The following is a 16,290-nucleotide window of genomic DNA, read 5'->3' as shown; positions in this document are numbered from 1 at the left end:
GATGACAGCTCAGTGCTCTGCACATTTCAGCACTAGAGCTGTCCACGGAAATCTTCCGGGGTTTAACTGCATGGTCAGTGTAGCAAGCCCCGGGGATTTTCTGGGCGTGCCACTAAAGGAGTTAAGCCTTATGCCCCTTATCCACGGGCGTTGCAAAGTCCCACGGCGGAGATCGCCGCCCAGTAGCAGGAGTCGGCAGACGAATCTCCGCTGGTCAGCCTATCTGTTCAGTACTGAATGGAGAGGGGCGGGGGAAATCTCCACCTGCCCCCTGCTGGCCGCTCTGTGAGAGAGCCAGCGATACTCGCTCCTGTGTGACAGCACGGGAGAGAGTATACACGGGGACAAGTGTCGGGCATCGTTTTCTCGACAGTCGTCCCGTGTAAATGGGCCTTTAGAGTTCCTTCACACTTGCTAGAAAATTATCTGTACTAGAACCAACAACAGAGGAAGAAGTCTCCGGATAGATCTCCTCTGCTCGCCCCACCACCTGCGCTAGCGACCCTCTCGCCTTACACCTCCTCCGGTCCCTCTCCCACCTCACCGCCATCTTCAACCTCTCTCTGACTGTATTTTCTCCTCCTCATTCAAACACTCCATCATATCCCCTCTGCTAAAGAAACCGACCCATGACCCGATCGATGCTGCCAACTACCGACCCGACTCAAACCTCCCCTTCATCTCCAAATTACTAGAACGCCTGGTTTACTCCCGCCTCACACGCTTTCTCTCTGACAACTCTCTCCTCGACCCCCACAGTCCGTTTTCTGTCCCCTACACTTGACAAAAACTGCCCTCACAAAAGTGTCAAACGACCCGATGACGGCGACGTCGAGGGGCGGCTACTCCCTACTAGTCGTCCTCAACCTCTCTGCTGCATTTGACACTGTTCACCATGACCTCCTCCTCACAATGCTCCGCTCTATTGGTCTAAAGGACACTGCTCTCTCCTGGTCCTCCTACCTATCTGACCACTCTTTCAGCGTCTGCGTCACTGGATCTAGCTCCTCTCCACTTCCTCTCGCTGTTGGGGTACCCCAGGACACGGTCCCCTTCTCTTCTCCATCTATACAGCCCCAATCGGACAAACCATCCACAGATTTAGCCTCCAATACCATCTCTACGCTAACGACACCCAACTATACACCTCCTCTCGTGACATCTCTGGACCATTCCTCCAAAACGTCACCGACTGTCTGTCCGCTGTCTCTAACACTATGTCCTCCCTTTTTCTCAAACTTAGCATCTCAAAACCTAACCTTCTTGTCTTTCCACCCTCAATCAGCTGACCTCCCCCCATCATCTCCATATCAGTAGCTGTAACAGTGTCACACTAGACTCGGACCTCTCCTTCACTCCCCACGTCCGATCTCTGGCCCGAACATGCCACCTGCACCTCAGAAATACTGCCAAAATCTGTCCATTTCTCACCATGGACACACTAAAGACCGCCTTCATCCATTCCCGACTCGACTACTGGACCTCGCTGTTCATTGGCCTTCCCCACCCCAGACTCTCCCCTCTCCTGTCCACACTAAATGCGGCAGCTAGACTTCTCTTCCCATCCAGCCGTTTCTCAGATGCCTCTGCACTATGCCAGTCGCTGCGCTGGCTGCCCATCCACTGCAGAACTCAATTCAAACTCAAAAAAGTTGGGTGAAATGAAAATAAAGATGTAATGGTGCCATTTTGGGGCGGGTTTAGTTTTTAGGGAGTTCAGTAAAAGGGGCGTATGAATTTGTTCAGTAAGTCGGTACAATTACAGTGATGCCAAATGTATATATTTTTTTTCTACCTGCCAGAAATGCATGCTTGGGTGTTTATTGGAGGAAAAGGTGAAAAGTCTTCAGGAGAGGGGGGCGTGGCCTGACTGAGAGAGAAGACGGACATCTTTAACTGATCTCCGTCTAGATCCAGCCTGAAAAGCAAAAAAAAATAGCCTGCCAGCAGCAAAATAAAAGAAACCACTTACCTCCCAAACCTTGGGACATCATGCCCAAAAGGAAGGCTTTCAAACCACCGCCAAAGAGGGTCTCGGACTTCTTCCCCGTAAGACCCGAAGACCGGGAGCGGCCCGCGCTTCATGAGAAAATGGCTTCCCACACTGTCTCCGCAGCGAACGAAGAGACCAGAGCGGCATCTGTCACATCCACCGCAGATAACGGAGCTCCGGACATGAACGGTGATCTGGTACAGCTGACAGCGCAGAGGAGCTTGCAGAGCGGAGCGGTAAGCAAGGGGAGAGGGGGGAGAACGGACACTTCACAATCCCCAGCTGACATGGCGCCTCGGCGCTCCCCAACCCCCCCAGCGCTGACACCTCAGCGCAGGGCTCCGGACACAGACAGTGTCCTAATGCAGCAGACAGAGCGGGAGACCATGCCGAGTAGAGCGCTAAGCAAGGAGAGGGGAGAGAGATATGTCACACCACAGTCCCCAACTGACATAGCGCTGCAGCGCTCCCCAAACCCCCCCCCCCCCTCCAGCATCAAAACAAAGTGCACAATCAAACAGCTCAGAAGTGAGCTTAATAAAGAATAAAAAAACCAGGCAGAAATTAATAATGCACAATGCAGAGGAGGAGGGAGAAGATACATTCAAAAGTGCATTAAACAAAATACAACATATGCGGACCTCTCAGACCCATAAAATGGCCGCGCCGCCATCTTCTACTACCTCCTCCCAGGCTCAGTCAATCTCTGATAGTCCAGAAAAACAAAAACCTAGGCTATCTCCCCCACAATCTTCACAGAGCTCTGGAGAAGAAGAAGACCTTATTGTAAATGTCCCCACCTCCAACACACCTGCCTCAGAAGCTTTCATTAAAAACATGATTATAGCACTAAGAGATACGCTGCAAAACGATATAAAACAGATATCCTCCACATTTCGTCAATCTATCTCAGAACTAGAAGACCGTACAGAACATATAGAAAGCAAAATGGCAGAATTCACAACATCGCATAATAGTCTGATTGATGCGCATTATGCGTTGGAGGAAGAGGTAGCTTCCATTAAGTACAAACTAGCAGACCTGGAAGACAGGAACAGAAGGAACAACATCAAACTCAGAGGTGTTCCTGAACATATTGGTCAAGCAGAGCTAAAAAAGTATCTCTCTAAACTTATGGCAACTCTACTACCCAATGCGACGGAAAATGATTGCATAATTGATAGGATCCATAGACTGCCTAAACCAAAATTCATACCAGCATCAGCTCCCCGAGATGTAATCGCAAGAATACATTTTTTCCACATTAAGGAGGATCTTATGCATGCAGCAAGAAAAATGACCATTCTCCCCAACCCGTACTCTGAAATCCACTTGTTTGCGGATTTATCAGCATTCACAGTCCAAAGCCGGAAGACCTTTGCAAAAATCACGACATCTTTGAGAGCAGCAAAAATCCCATACAGATGGGGATTCCCCACCAAATTGCTAATATACAAGGACAATGCACTCCAAGTAATCTCATCACCCAAAATGGGGGAATCCACTCTCCAAAAATGGGGAATCCCAATAACTGAGAAGTCTTTTTCTACAAATCAAAAAGAACCGCAGAACCCATCGTCACGCAAATCGCGACCTCCCCCAGATAACTAAGACACAACTGACCAATGGTTACGCAACTGGGCTTTCCTGAATAATCTGCTGCTGGTGCTAACTTGAACCAACAGAAAAATCGGGCTGGAGAATCTCAAGGCGAACTCTTGCTTACCCCCAATTACACACAGGTGTCAAGACCTGCCTTCTTACTTATTTGGTGTTACACCTCTATGTTCTTTTTCTATGTTCTTTGCTATTCCGCAGGTACAAAGAGCTCTGACGTGTCGCAACGAAGACAACAAGAGAAAATCAAGCCCTTAAGTATCTGCTATATGTTATACATGTTCTACACGTTGTTTTTAAAAAAATTTGTCGCCACCCCACTAATCCAAAACACAAGCGAAAACACTTTTAAACACAATGAGTATTAAAATACTTTCGCAAAACGCTAAGGGCCTAAATTCCCCTTTCAAAAGGGCGATGTTATGGAGAGAAGCTCGGGAATCAAATGCTAACATATTATGTGTACAAGAAACGCATCTCACGGAGTTAACAGGCCCAAAACTCACCAACAAAAAATTCCCACAAATTTTTATGGCAAATTCAAAAAAGAAAAGAGCCGGAGTTCTGGTAGCATTCAGAGACGATACCAGATTTACACCCCACACACAAATATTAGATCCATATGGTAGATTTATCATACTGGTGGGTACTCTCTCTGGACAAAAAATTACTTTAGCTAATATATACGCCCCCAATAAAGCGCAAATATCTTTTTTAAACAAAACACTCAGAAAAATTAATAAACTGAAGCAGGGAAAACTGCTAATTTGTGGAGACTTTAATATTATACCGGATAAGACATATGACTCTACGGCTCAAAATAGAACCTCTCCCATGCTAAACCAGTGGCTTCACAAACAAAATTTATATGACACATTTAGATGCCTAAACTCCTCATCTCGTGAATATACCTACTACTCCCCGCGCCATAAAACATTTTCTAGGATAGACCTTTTTCTAGCGGATAGATGGACACTCCCACACATACAAGCATCAGATATTGGAACGACATCCTGGTCGGACCATTCACCTATTACACTAAAAATACATCTTGGCGCCCTACATAACAACCTTAAGATATGGAGAAACGACATTAATCTACTAAAATCCCCTAAAAATCGAAAAATAGTTAGTGACGCAATCGACGAATACTTTAATCTAAACTCAAACCCTGAAATAAAAAACTCTACGATATGGAACGCCCATAAGGCTGTCATACGAGGTATATTAATTAAAATGAGCAAACAGCATAAAAAAGAAAAGAGAAAACAAGTAGATGAACTTCTAGACAAAATAAAAGAAATGGAAAAAACAATTCAAAGCGCTTCGGAAGGGAACGCACACACGAATGATCTAATAACACTTAGAAGGGATCTCAGATCAATCCTCCTCGAAAACTTTGAGAAAGATTCCATATACTACAAGGCTAACTTTTATTCCAACATGGACAAACCCTCAAAATTAATGGCCAACCAAACAAAACCAAAAAGAACAAAAACCCAAATCCCGTACTTGATAGATAACAAAAATCCCGATATAAAAATTTCCCACCCCCAAAAAATTGCTGAAACTTTCAAAGACTATTACACTAAACTTTATAATTTAAGAGAAGACCCTGACATCCAGCAACCTAACTCCGTCATCATTGATAAATTCCTAAACAGAATGTCTCTTCCCTCATTAGGTACCAAGGCGCAAGAACTAAACAAACCCATATCCGTTGCGGAAATCTCCAGAACTATAAACCAATTAAAAAACTATAAATCCCCCGGGCCTGACGGCTTCTCAAATGAATATTATAAATTATTTGCTACTCATTTATCTGCCCACCTAGGAAAAACACTTAACGACGCGATGATAGATGGTTCTTTGCCTCAGGAGATGTTACAGGCGACAATCACCACAATTCCCAAGCCGGGTAAATCTCCCACAGTTCCTTCCCATTTCAGACCTATCTCCCTATTAAACTCGGATACAAAAATTTATTCTAAGATTCTAGCTACAAGACTATTGGAGGTCCTCCCTGAGGTAATACATAAAGACCAGGTAGGTTTCACAAAGGGGAGACAGGCGGCGGATGGAACAAGAAGAGCCCTGAACCTGATCTCAAGGGTTGGGTCGAGTCGAACGCCTTCTCTCCTCCTTGCCCTGGACGCAGAGAAGGCGTTCGATAGACTCCACTGGGAATTCGCCTTTGCGGTTCTCCGGAAATTCGGAATTGAGGGCAGTTTTTTACGGGCCGTCCGCGCCTTGTACTCTTCACCATCCGCAAGAGTATTAGTGGGGGGAGCCTTATCGTCACCATTTAATATCACTAATGGAACGCGTCAGGGGTGCCCCCTCTCCCCTCTACTTTTTGTCATGATGATGGAGCCGTTAGCTGAAATAATAAGAATATCCCCTGAAATCAGAGGAGCACACCTAAGCGACAGACAGCATAAAATAGGATTGTTTGCTGATGACGTCCTACTGTTTCTATCAGATCCACTGATCTCCTTGAGAAAAACCATGGAGTGTATAGAGGACTTCAGCAAAGTCTCATATTATAAACTGAATGTAGACAAGTCACAAATATTGAGCATAAATATTGACAAACAATTGAAACTAGATATCCAGAGAGAGTTCCCTTTCCAATGGCATTCCGAGATCCCATACTTGGGCATTAAATTGTGCTACCCTTTGTCAAACATTGTACCATTAAATCTAGAACCACTCCATCTGGCATTCCAAAACGAGCTCGACCGCTTGGAGAAAATTGAACATTCTTGGCTAGGAAAAATAGTTCTTTATAAAATGTTACTTTTGCCAAAAATACTTTACTTATTTCGCACACTTAGCTACCCAATCTCATCAGAATCTATCGCGAAATTCCAAACCCAGCTCATGAGCTTTATCTGGAGTAGAAAGAGACCAAGAGTAGCCGCTCAGATCTTATATCAACACCGTAAGCAGGGGGGGATGGGAGTTCCCAACTTGCATGCCTATTATCAAGCAACCATCCTAAGCCAATCTATGACTTGGCTACAGGTGTCCGATCTACCATCGTGGAGCCTGATGGAAAAACAAGCAAATAATAACCGATCTTTGAGATCTCTCCTAGAGGTGTGCATGTTGGGGACTTTGTATCCGGGATGCCACCCTTTGATAGAAATGCGTGACTTCTCACCTCCTATGTTGGCAACACTACAAGCCTGGAATACTTATATCCACAAATTTAGCAACTCACCGAAAAGTGTAAAACTTGAACTGCCAATAGAGACCCTTTCCTTCTATATTCAAAATATACACATTGAAAAATGGAAAAGAAAAGGGATCAAGCTCATTTCAGATTGCATGGAGGGAGGGGGGGTTCTTTCCTTTGATGCCCTACGGGAGCTATATGGACTAGAGACGAGAGATATTTTTACATATTGTCAAATTCAGTCATTCCTGAAAAAAAGCCAACTGGAGTCCCTGGGGATACCGGAGGAACTGAACCTCCTCTTTACAGCACGCAGTGGTTCCGGTAGAACAAAAACGAGAGGATTTTACAATGCCCTGGCTGGAGATATGGGAATGTCAAAAAGAGCCCATTTGATAAACTGGGAAACAGACTTGAAATGTAGAAAGACACAAACCCAATGGTTGAAAACCTTTGAGTGGGCTAACAAATCCACCCTCTCAGCAAATATCCTACAAACACATTATAAAATATTGACGAGGTGGTATTACACCCCAACCAAACTAGCCAGAAGTTTTTCCTCCCAAAGCAGCGAATGTTGGAGAAACTGTGGCAACAACGGTACGCTCCTACATATCCTATGGGAATGTCCAAAAGTTAAAAAATTTTGGGAGGAAACCTTCGCCCTTATCCCCAAAATCACAGGAGTTCAGATAAAAATAAACTCACAACTTGCTATATTGCTTTTTGATTGTGACCATATTCCCAGAAATCACCGTAAATGGATCTGTCATTATTTGATGACAGCTAAACTAATTATAACCAGAAAGTGGAAAACAGAATCCCCTCCAAGTGTGATAGACCTACTAAGTACCCTAGCGGACCACTACACCTATGAAAAAATTTTCGCGAAAGCTAACAATAACTTAAAGAGTTTTAATGCTATGTGGGAACCGTGGCGACGGTTTATGTTGACTGTTTGATAATGTTGTAATTTTATATAAAATAAAACAGTTTTAAATACAAACATACATAGTTTAAACGTAAATCTGGAGCATAAACTAGATAAGATAAAAACCATATGTCTAAACACGAAGCTCCTACAAAACCTATGTTTGAAGTTTTGCAAGTTTGACTTTTGGCGTAAAGTTTACAAGTGTATATGGCTAATACTAATGTATATGGAGAATTGTAACTTGTCCTTTCTTATTGACTACTTTAATGTAAAATGCATCTTCAGACATCTGAGTACCATGTATTGCCTTAAAACTAAATAAAAAATATTTTGGGAAAAAAAAAAAAAAAAAAAAAGTCTTCAGGAGAGAATAGCTACAGAAATCCATTAAGGGCTCCCTATGTCAATGGGACTTTCTAATGTTAAAAATGCACCGCACAAAAAAAAAAAAAAAGTGTACCTGCAGCTGACACTGCGGATGTGCCACGAATCCCGCGGGAAAGCAGAAGATTTTTTAAAAACTCCACTGCGCATGTGCTGTGGCGCGCTGGCTGGTGCGCCCGCCCGCATCCGCAGTGAATTAGATGGAGAGACCCGCACAGCCACACAGGGGATCTGGACAGGTAAGTACTGACCTCTTGCTGCGGGCAGGGTTAGATTATGCTGCGGGCTCCCACCCGCGAAATCTGACTGTCCTGTGGACATGAGGCCTAAGGCTCTTCAGTTCTACAGACAACTACCCATTCCTACTAATACACGTGAGGACCAATGACACTGAAAAAAAAAAAGACCTTTAAACTAGCTGCAGAGACTTTGAAGACCTCGTCTAGAAAGTGAAGGAACTAGAAGCACAGGTAACTGATCAAGTTTGCAGACGACACAAAGCTAGGAGGGACGGCTAACACTGAGGAAGAGAGACAGAGGATTCAAAAAGATCTGGACAAGGTAGTACAGTGCGCGGCGACCGACAGGATGGTATTTAACAAGGAGAAAGGCAGAGTACTACATCGGGTCAAGAAAAATTAAAAGGGCACATACAGAATGGAAGGAATCGGGCTAAGCAGCAGCACATGTGAAAAAGACTTGGGTATTCTTATAGATTACAGACTGAACATGAGTCAACAATATGATGCAGCAGCCAAAAAGGCAAACACAATTCTGGGATGTATTAACAGAAGCATAGAGTCTAGATCACATGAGGTAATTATCCCCCCTCTACTCCTTTTTAAGGCCCTTTTAGACGTCCCCGCACAAACTAGATCCTGTGCACCTGCACGGCAGCTAGTATCGAAGCTCTCAGCGGGGAGGCTGAAGGAGATTTCGCTCCTCTCGCTCCCCCGCTCCCCTCTCCATTGACATAACATAGTAGACGTTCAATACTGAACGGCTGCTATTTACACTGAACGATGAGCTCATCACTGATCGCTCAGTGTAAATAGCATCCGCTTAGTACTGAACGGCCGCTATGTTAAGTCAATGGAGAGGGGCAGGGGAGTGAGAGGAGAGAAATCTTCTGCACTGCCCCACCCCTCCTGCTGGCCGCTGTGTGAGTGAGCCAGTTATACTAGCTACCGTGCAGGAGCGCGGGAGCGAGGACACACGGGGATGAGTGTAAGGCATTGTTTGCCCAACAGTCGTCCCATCTAAATGGACCCTTAGTCAGACCTCATCTGGAATACTGTGTCTAGTTCTGGGCACCCTGATAAAAAAAGACCTAGACAAACTGGAGCAAGTTCAGAGAAGAGTTACCAAGATGATGAGCGGTCTGCAAACCACATAAGGGGGTCCCAGCGACTATCGCTCCTGTGCCTTTACACGGGATTGATAGTCGTTCAGTGAATGAAGACAAAGCGGGTTGAAGATTGCTCCGGGCCGCCCTACTCCATTCATAGTAAACGGGCAGTTGCTCAAAGATTGAGGCCGACAGCCGCTTAGTTTTTAGGGGAGCTAAAAACCAAGCGACTCCGACAAATCAACCCTATCGGCTTCGGCTTGTCCAAGGGATGGCTATCACCCGTATTTGCTGTTTCTAGCGATAATTTGGGCAAGAATTGCCCCATGTGAGGGTACTTTAAGAGTCAAGTTAAAGAAAACCCCATCTGCACATAAACACCTTGCACCAGGTCCCCATCACCTAAACCTCACAGCTGTAGTTCTGCTCCATTCTCAGCATTCACATGGATTACTTTAGTGCTTTAAAGGTCTGTTTGATGGCATGTCTGATACATTTTCCTACTGCCGCCAAAGATATTAACAGGCTCTGAATATATGTAGAAATGTAAATTGTTGCCAACACCTCCAAATGACCCGATTCAATCTGTCTGATATACACTGAACTATATGACTGGACAGACAAAGCAATAAGGACTAATAAAATGTCAATCAAAGCTCAACACGCCAACCTCATAAAGCATAATGATGAAGCACAATTTCAGCATATGCCACTAGGCGGCAGTAATGACACAACACACAAGCCACCAAACGAACAATGCTACCGGTATATTACAACATATATCTCATGGTCACAGAGATTTCCCGAAATTCAATGGGGTTCTCTATATTGGCAATTTTAAACTTATGAACTAAGGGTGACTACCCAATACAGCTTTTTTTCACTGCGAAATTCGCAGCGTTTTTTTTTCTGCAGGGGTCTATGGGATTTGTAATGTTAAAATCGCGATCACGCAAAATCGGAGCCTACACCGTGATTGAGGTCTTCCCCACTTAAGTGGTCCCTATTGGAGTGCTGTGGACTTACTTTTTATTTCATAATACAAATCCTTATCTGTGTTGGGGGACACAGCAGACCTTGCGAGGTTCTAGAGTAGTCCCCAACGAGCTGGGACAAGGAAAAGGTTTTGTGATTCGCCTGTTGTTCCCAGTAGGCTCTAGTAAGCGACAGGTCTATCGGCAGCTGGCAAGTAATGCTTTCTGTAGGACAGAGATAATGAAGGCTGGAAGCGTTCCCGTCACTAGAAGGGAAGATATTTTCTGATCATCAAGAAAGCACTTAGTAGGATTATATTAATTAGGGAGGGTGCTGTTAACGAGTACACCCTACAGAAAGGATATGGACAGACTAGCCGGCGGTAGGTACAGTCAGTCACGCTTGCCGAGGACAACCGATTTGTGTAGGAGCAGCGGGGAGTCAGACTCGAGCCCTACAGGGGCTACAGAACAGGCGAGAAAAGCAAAGAGGAAACTACTTTGTGTTCCAGTTTGCTACCAGCTAAAAAAGGCAAACGACTATCCTGGGTGAACCAGCGGTGAGACAAAGATTTGGTCTTGAACTTCTCCAGAATAGCAGGACTCACGCTCTGGACTGCGCTGTTCTCGACAGTTGGTGCTGGCCCTCCGGCTGCCTGCCGCTGGGTGTAGGTGGTCAGTGAAAGGGACTTTATGCTAAGTAACAAAAATCCTGTTTTTGTCAGCAGTGCGTTTTAGGGTTTCATCACAATAACAGTCACTAGCAGAGAGACGACTGTGTATAAACAAAGGGGAGATAGCGGTCACTCTAGTCTAGATGATCTGGTTGGGAAAAAGCCGGTTCACCGCCCCCTTGTGAGTCGAGGCGCCGTTCAGAGTCAAACTCCAAAGTAAGTTTATTCTGAAACACCACAGCATTTCATAATAGAACATACATGGGGGCAATGTGCATACCTGTCCATACCGGGTTCATGCTGCCTGTGGTTTGGGTAGCATGAACCTGGTGACAGATTCCCTTTAACCCCTTAACGTCACAGGGCATAAGTTTACATCCTGGCTGTGGGATACTTAACGCAACAGGACGTACACTTACACCCTGTGGATAGCGCGAGATCAGAAGCTGAACCCACACTATCCGGCAGCGGGAGCCATTTGCTACCGATAGTCGGCCCCCTGCTGCAACAGCAGGGGTACATTAGGACCATGCCCCCCCCCACGCTGTTATCCCCTTACATGCCACAATCTATATATCTATCTCCCAATGTGATGTCATTGGTCCCCCGCAATGTAATCGCAGAGGGCCGATGGGTTGCCATGGTAACAGGACGCCAGATACAGACTTCCCGGCTTCCTTTGCCTAGGATCGCGATTACAAGCGATAAGGCAGAACTCTTGCAATGTCTTATCATAGCAGTAATAGCTGCTATGGTACAGGTCCCCTTCAGAGAGATAAAGAGTAAAAAAAACAAAACGATGTAAAAAAAAAACAAACAAAAAAAAAAACAAACCTTTTTTGCTCATTTTTCCCCATTGTGCAAAAAAAATTAAACATTTAAGAAAAACCTCATGTATTTGGTATCATTGTGTCCATAATGACCTGTACTATAAGTTACACACACTATTTATCCTGCACAGCAAAAAACGTCAAAAAAAAACAAGGCAAAATGTTTTATTTTGTTCATTTTACCTCCCCCAAAAATTACAAAAAAAGTGATCAAAAAGCTGTATGTACCCCTAAATGGTACAAATAAAAACTACAGCTCGTCACACCAAAAACAAGCCCCCAAAGAGCTCCAACCATAGAAAAATAAAAAAAAGTTATGGGACTTTGAACGTAGCGATGTAAAAATCTTATGGCCAAAGTAGGTCACGCCCTTAGGGGGTTTTCTGTGTACAAAATGGATATTGTGAAGATGCTAAAATCTAGGAGGTTCAGCTAAGTAGCGGCATCCTGTACCTTTCATCTGCCGCTCTGCACCCTCTTCTTCGTCCCGTGCAGCCGCCGATCTGCCGCTGTGTTTACATGCATCACTTCTGCAGTAAACACAACAACAGACTAATAACTACAACTCCCAGCATGCATAGAGCTAGTTTATAGCTCACAGGTCCTACAACTTACCAGCACCAACCTCCCTCTCACTGAGAGCAGAAAAAGCTGCTGAAGCCGACAGACCGGACTGTCCAGCACTCTGAACTACACCTTAGCGGTGACGTCAGCACTCCTGCCGTCATTTACCCGACTGTCGGCCTCTGTAGTCAGAGAAGTGAGGCGACTATCCTTGCTTTCCAGGACCGGAGGGTATTTTCAGCGAGTGATGGGCAATTACTTTCACTAGGCAACTGTTTCCTGCCCCAATAAAGGCCCATTTAGACACAACAATTAATCGCTCAAAAGCCGTCTTTTGAGCGATAATCGTTGTGTCTAACTGCGCTGACATCGTGCCGTTTTCGTTAAGCCGTCACTGATCTTTCAGCATGCTGAAAGAACAGCGGTCAGTTATCAGGAATGCACAGCGGCATACAGCTGATACTATTGTTTCAGTTGTATCCCGCTCCCTGAACGCAGGCAAGGTATGAAGAACACAGCTGTCCAGCTGTGTTCTCTGTACCCCGCTTGGAGCGCTCGGCTGTATAACAGCCGGGCACTCCGAGCAAAGAAAAGCTGGATGCAGAAGACAAGCGTCCCCACTTGTCTTCTGCATCCCCTGCTCGGAGCGGAGGTGACCGCTCAATGTTTGAGCGATCACCTTGTGCTGTAAATGGACACAACGACTGGCGCTCAAAAGCGATAATCGTCATGTCTAAATGGGCCTTTAGTGAGTTGTGTGCGGCAGGGTTACAGCATAAAACACCCACACCGGCACGCACAGGGCGCTTTTACACGGGCCGATCTGTCAGGCGCAGCGATAATCGTTCTTGTACACAGGAACAGGCATCGCTGACTGAATGGAGGGGGGTTGGATCGGGAATTGTTGTAGCCACCCACCTCCATTCACAGTAAGCAGACAGTCATTCATAAGGAATACTACCTATGTACACGGCAGGTCCATCCGTCAGTTTTTGCATGCAGAAGACGAGGTGAACTACTTCTCGTTCGTCGTTCAGATTCCTGCTGGATCGTGGGAATCTGAATGATCATTCTTCCGTGTAAAAGCACCTTTAGGCCCCAATCACACGGGGCAGTTTGGCTGCAATAAAAAACGCACCAAAAAGTGAACCCGCGTGTGTTTTTACTATGTTTTTAGTATTTACACAGTTTTACAAATGCACTTTTTGGTGCGGTTTTTATTGTGCCCGCGCTGCCCCGTGTGAATGGAGCCTTACACACAGGTTTGTTGCCCCTGAGGGCATCCATCCCTCTCCTTACCTGGTGCGGGCACTGGATCATGCTGAGCTGCTCCACGCAGGGCGCTGATGTCAGTATGGCTAACAAGGGGCCAAAGGTTACGGTAACTAGCAGTGTGTCAGAGAGTTATCATGTACCTCTCCGCTGTCAGACGGTCACCATAAAGCAGACCTCCAGCCAATCCCCAGCAGGCTTTCTGGGAGGTGTGTGACACAGAGGAGGAACAGATCTGGGCAGGAAAAGCGGGATTCCTGATTATCACCAGCACGCCGCTCGTTAAGGAGGAACGCTATCAGCTGACAATGTGATTTCTGGGAATACATCCAGATGGCGACAACAGTCGCTCCTCGTCCCACGCATGCAAGGGAAAACCGTCCAGATGGAAACCCCACACTGCTGCTTTAAGAAAGTACTACTTTATTTTTAAAGGGGTTTTCTGGGGCTAAAATCCTTATCCTCAGAGCGTCTTTACACGAGCATATGCACACGATTTAGCGCAACGTATTTGCGCGGTGAACGAGGCACTTTGGCGCACATATTGATGTATTTGACATGCTTTTTGTGCCCACAGGGTGCGTTTATTTGCACAAGGCAGACAAACACGCCCCGATTTAAATAGCTACTTAGTCTAATGAATCCAGTTGTGTTCTTTTTCCAGTGGAATTGCGCTGTTTTTCACGGATCGGCTTGTGTATTGCGGAAAAAAATGAAATGTTAATGAATTCATTGAAATCAATGGGTTCTGTTCTCTGCGTATTGTGCGCCTGTATGAAGGAGCCCTAAGGATAAGTCATCAGTATCAGACCAGTGTGGGTCCACCACTCAGGAAGTGACTACTGCACTCAGGTGAGCACTGCGGCCGCTTCATTGCATACCAGGCACAGCGCTGTACATGTCATAGCTGCAGTGCCCGGTATTGCAGCTCAGTCCCTTTCACTTGAATGGGATTGGCCATGTGACTGATGAATGTGACGTCACAGGCCTGAGAAAAGGGCCACGGAGCTCACCTGCATGCCAAAGTCTCTTCAAACAGCCGATTGGCCGGGGTCCTGAGTGGTGGACCCCCACGGATCTGATATGTATGACCTGTCTTGAGGGCTTAGGGGTCCTGCACACTTGCGGTTTTCTCGTGCGATTTTGCAGCGTTTTTTTAACGTGAAGGTCAATGGGACTTTCTAATGATAAAAACGGATTGCGATTTTCATGCGATGCGGTTTTCACATTGAAAGTCCTATTGACTTTTGCGTAAGAAAGAAACCGCAGCAAAATCGGGTGAAAAAAACTTGCGAGAAAAGCGCAGTTGTGCAGGAGCCCTCACTCATACAGCGTATTGTGCACACAAACGTTGCACATGCCATACGCAGTGAATAGAACCCCTTGATTCAATGGATTCATTCACATGAGTGCGTTTTACGTGCACATTACGTACGCCAAAAAATACACAGCGTGTTCTATTTTTGTGCGCATTGTGCATGGTCATAGCACATATTAAACCATGGGTGCGTGTTTTTCTGTGCGCGCACATACATGCGCTCTGACTAGTATATATTATGAAATTACTGCTGAGAGAATTTTCCATGCTTTTGGTTATTACACGTAGTATACGGCCACCAAAACTAAACGTACTCTAAGGGCTCGCTCCCACAATGACTGCATATTCCGCGCTTATTTCTTACACGCGTAATGTGCAGTGCTCAAACCCCATTCATTTACATTGAGCCATCCATGCCCTGCATTTTACGCATGTCAAAAAAAACCGTGTCCTATTTTGGTGCATAATAGGCACCATTATAGTCTATGGGAGCATAAAATCTGCAGTGAATATGCATGTTACATGCGTATTTGCTGCATACTGCGTATTACACACGTAAAAAATGATGACCGTATATCGGCTCAGTTTTCATGCCGAGCCGATATACAGTGTCCTCATCTGCAGGGGGGGGGGATGGAAGAGCCAGGAGCAGGAACTGAGCTCCCGCCCCCTCTGCCTCCTCTCCGCCCCTCTGCACTATTTGCAATGAAAGGAGGCGGGACAGGGTGGGGCTAAGTTACGAGAATTAGCCCCGCCCCTCCTCATTGCAAATAGTGCAGAGGGGCGGAGAGGGGGAGGAAGCTCAGAGCACTGCTCCTGGCTCTTCCAGCCTCCCCCCTGCAGAGAGAGACGACATATATCGGCTGGGCGTGAAAACCGAGCCGATATACGTTCGTCTGAATCCAGCCTCATACACAGCCAAAATATGCTTCTGTGAGTGAGCCCTTAAAGGGGTTGTTACATCAAGTCAATCCCTGTCCTTATGCCTTATTAGGGCAAATTATACACTATCATATCAACAGTATTTGGACACCCCTATCTGTAGAATAGATTGTGTCTTATTAGCGTGCCACGCATCCTAAACCACGCTACATAAAATGCCGATCCTTGGAGAGGTCAGCCATAGTTTGTGATGGGAACTGCACACAAGGCGTCCATCATGACACACAATACAACGGCCCACAATGATGCAAGGACTGTT

General features: G+C 45.7%; 1 protein-coding gene across 2 annotated transcripts in view; it reads right to left on the bottom strand.

Moving 5' to 3' along the window:
* FPGS (folylpolyglutamate synthase) overlaps window positions 1–13,933 on the bottom strand; it is a 41,294-nt gene extending 27,361 nt beyond the window's left edge. Inside the window, exon 1 of one of the 2 annotated variants that reach the window (XM_066580577.1) lies at window positions 13,799–13,933. In XM_066580577.1, the coding sequence (XP_066436674.1) occupies window positions 13,799–13,819 (21 nt within the window). In that variant the 5' untranslated portion in view covers window positions 13,820–13,933. Of the gene's footprint in view, window positions 1–12,388; window positions 12,412–13,798 lie in introns of those variants that run through there. The other variant, XM_066580578.1, reaches the window with a different exon arrangement.
* Between the last annotated feature and the right edge of the window lie 2,357 nt (window positions 13,934–16,290).

This window comes from Eleutherodactylus coqui, chromosome 10 (genome assembly GCF_035609145.1).
Source record: "Eleutherodactylus coqui strain aEleCoq1 chromosome 10, aEleCoq1.hap1, whole genome shotgun sequence".
In the NCBI taxonomy this organism is placed as follows: domain Eukaryota; kingdom Metazoa; phylum Chordata; class Amphibia; order Anura; family Eleutherodactylidae; genus Eleutherodactylus; species Eleutherodactylus coqui.
The sequence above is the reverse complement of the archived record's forward strand: the minus strand, read 5'-3'. Positions and strand labels throughout refer to the sequence as shown.